A 2,281-nucleotide genomic window follows, 5' to 3' on the forward strand; every position below is an offset into this window, starting at 1 on the left:
TATATATATATATAAACAGAAAACCATTAAAATGAACCTGAAGTTATGTCCCAGCTCATTAATTTAACACAGAGAGTAAAAAAATTAAAACGTGTCTTCTTTTACAGCTTTTTAAAAGGAGAAATGTTGCCACGGTGGAGGATGACGGTGCTCTTGAGGACGATGGAATGGCAGATAGTGGCTATCTGGAATCACAAGCTAACAACCTGGACCCACTCATGGTAGGAGGGCCTTCCACCTACACGCAGAGCCTTTATTGAATTGTTTACTTGTTGTGAAACATGTCTTGTCACTGCACCTTGCAGGGTGGGGTGATCTCTGAAGACATGATTCAGATGATCTTCTCCAGCTCTCCTGAGCAGCAGCTAATAGGCACTCAGCGCTTTAGGAAACTTCTCTCTAAAGGTATGACTTCTTCTTCTTCTTCTTCTTCTTCTTCTTCTTCTTCAAGATATCTGTGGTGATATTTTCAAAATAAAAGTGTTCCGTTGTGTTTGTTATGTTTGATAACCAAAACCACATTTATTGTTTGCTTCATGCTTTTTCACCACTTGTTTCTTGCACAGAACCCAACCCACCCATTGATGAAGTCATAGCCTCTACAGGGGTGGTGGAGCGTTTTGTTGAGTTTCTAAAGAGAAGAGAAAACTGCACGTTGCAGGTACATCTAACACACGTGTGAATAAGATGTTTCAGTTTTTCCCCTTCCTTGATAGTCGGTTAATAAGATGCTATAAAAGTAAACTCCCCCTGTCTTGCATTTTGAATACTGCACAAATTGTATCATGTTTTTATTCCGTCTTTTTAGTTTGAAGCAGCATGGGTGTTGACCAACATTGCTTCAGGTACATCCCACCAGACCCAGGTCGTGATCAAGGCAGGAGCTGTTCCCATTTTCATAGAGATGCTCAGCTCAGATTTTGAAGATGTGCAGGAACAGGTGAGTAAGACTTCCATCGCCTTGTCAGGTGCTTATAATTAACTCAATATGTCTGAGTTTAACAAAAAAAAAGGTAGTCTTGTAACTGGCCTAGTGTTGCCTTTGATGTGTTGCTTGATGTCTAACTTGAATAAATGCTGCACTCATCAGGCGGTGTGGGCCTTGGGAAACATAGCAGGCGATAGCACAGAGTGCAGAAACTTTGTCATCGAGTGCAACATCCTGCCCTCCCTGTTGCAGTGCGTGGCAACTTTGTTTTACCTTGTCATCTCATCAAATAAATAATAATAATAATAATACTTGGAAGTTTAAAAAAAGAAAACTTGACAATTTTTGTTTTGTAAAATTTCACTCGCAGGTTATTGGCCAGACAGAACCGTCTAACAATGATGAGGAACGCGGTGTGGGCGCTCTCAAACCTGTGCAGAGGAAAGAACCCACCTCCGGACTTTGCTAAGGTAATTTACAGAGATAAGCCGTTTCTATGGCAACCGTGCATCTCTCAAGTTGCTAAAGTGCGGCAGAGCTCTCATTTCAAGGTCACAAGCTGGATTCTGTAAATCTGAACAAAAGGTTCAGATTTACCAAAAAAAGAACAGAACAAGACCCCCCTTCCTGTACTTCTCCATCTCCCTTTGTTTCTCCTAGGTGTCCCCGTGTCTAAGTGTGCTGTCCTGGCTGCTGTTTGTCAACGACACAGACATCCTGGCTGATGCATGCTGGGCTCTATCCTACCTATCCGATGGCCCTAATGACAAAATCCAGGCTGTTATTGACTCAGGAGTGTGTCGGAGGCTTGTGGAATTGCTGATGTAAGACACCAAAATCACTGATCTAATAAAAAACTCATTAGACTCTGTTAGATAGTTTAATTCTCATTAGTTTGATTGCTGGAAGAAGGCAACAAAATTTGGCCGGGGCAGTAACAGAGTCTTGCACGAGTCATTTCCTCTACTTAAGCTATGAAATCAAAATAAAGGTTTATTGTGAAATAATTAGCTGGCTTTAGAAACGACCTCAGAGCGTCTAACAGGCTGCAGTTCTGCTTCCCTCCAGGCACGCTGATTATAAGGTGGTGTCTCCGGCACTCCGGGCCGTTGGAAACATCGTCACTGGAGATGATCTGCAGACACAAGTAACAGCACCTTCTATACAAACTCTGTGAATGTGTGCGCTGAAGCAGTTTGATTTGACCTTCTTTGTGTTTAATTTAGGTGATTTTGAACTGCTCAGTGCTGCAGTCCTTACTGCACCTTCTGAGCAGCTCCAAGGAGTCCATCAAAAAGGAAGCTTGTTGGACAATCTCCAACATCACAGCAGGGAATCGAGCACAAATACAGG

General features: G+C 42.4%; 1 protein-coding gene across 1 annotated transcript in view; it reads left to right on the forward strand.

The window, feature by feature from the left end:
• kpna1 (karyopherin alpha 1 (importin alpha 5)) overlaps positions 1–2,281 on the forward strand; it is a 6,847-nt gene that overhangs the window by 900 nt on the left and 3,666 nt on the right. Inside the window, exons 3-11 of the mRNA XM_014002207.1 lie at positions 108–221; positions 306–405; positions 567–661; positions 809–940; positions 1,091–1,179; positions 1,299–1,398; positions 1,589–1,752; positions 1,997–2,075; positions 2,155–2,280. Of these exons, the coding sequence (XP_013857661.1) occupies positions 108–221; positions 306–405; positions 567–661; positions 809–940; positions 1,091–1,179; positions 1,299–1,398; positions 1,589–1,752; positions 1,997–2,075; positions 2,155–2,280 (999 nt within the window). The remainder of the gene's footprint in view (positions 1–107; positions 222–305; positions 406–566; positions 662–808; positions 941–1,090; positions 1,180–1,298; positions 1,399–1,588; positions 1,753–1,996; positions 2,076–2,154; position 2,281) is intronic.

Source organism: Austrofundulus limnaeus, unplaced genomic scaffold (genome assembly GCF_001266775.1).
Source record: "Austrofundulus limnaeus strain Quisiro unplaced genomic scaffold, Austrofundulus_limnaeus-1.0 Scaffold12, whole genome shotgun sequence".
Taxonomy (NCBI): Eukaryota; Metazoa; Chordata; class Actinopteri; order Cyprinodontiformes; family Rivulidae; genus Austrofundulus; species Austrofundulus limnaeus.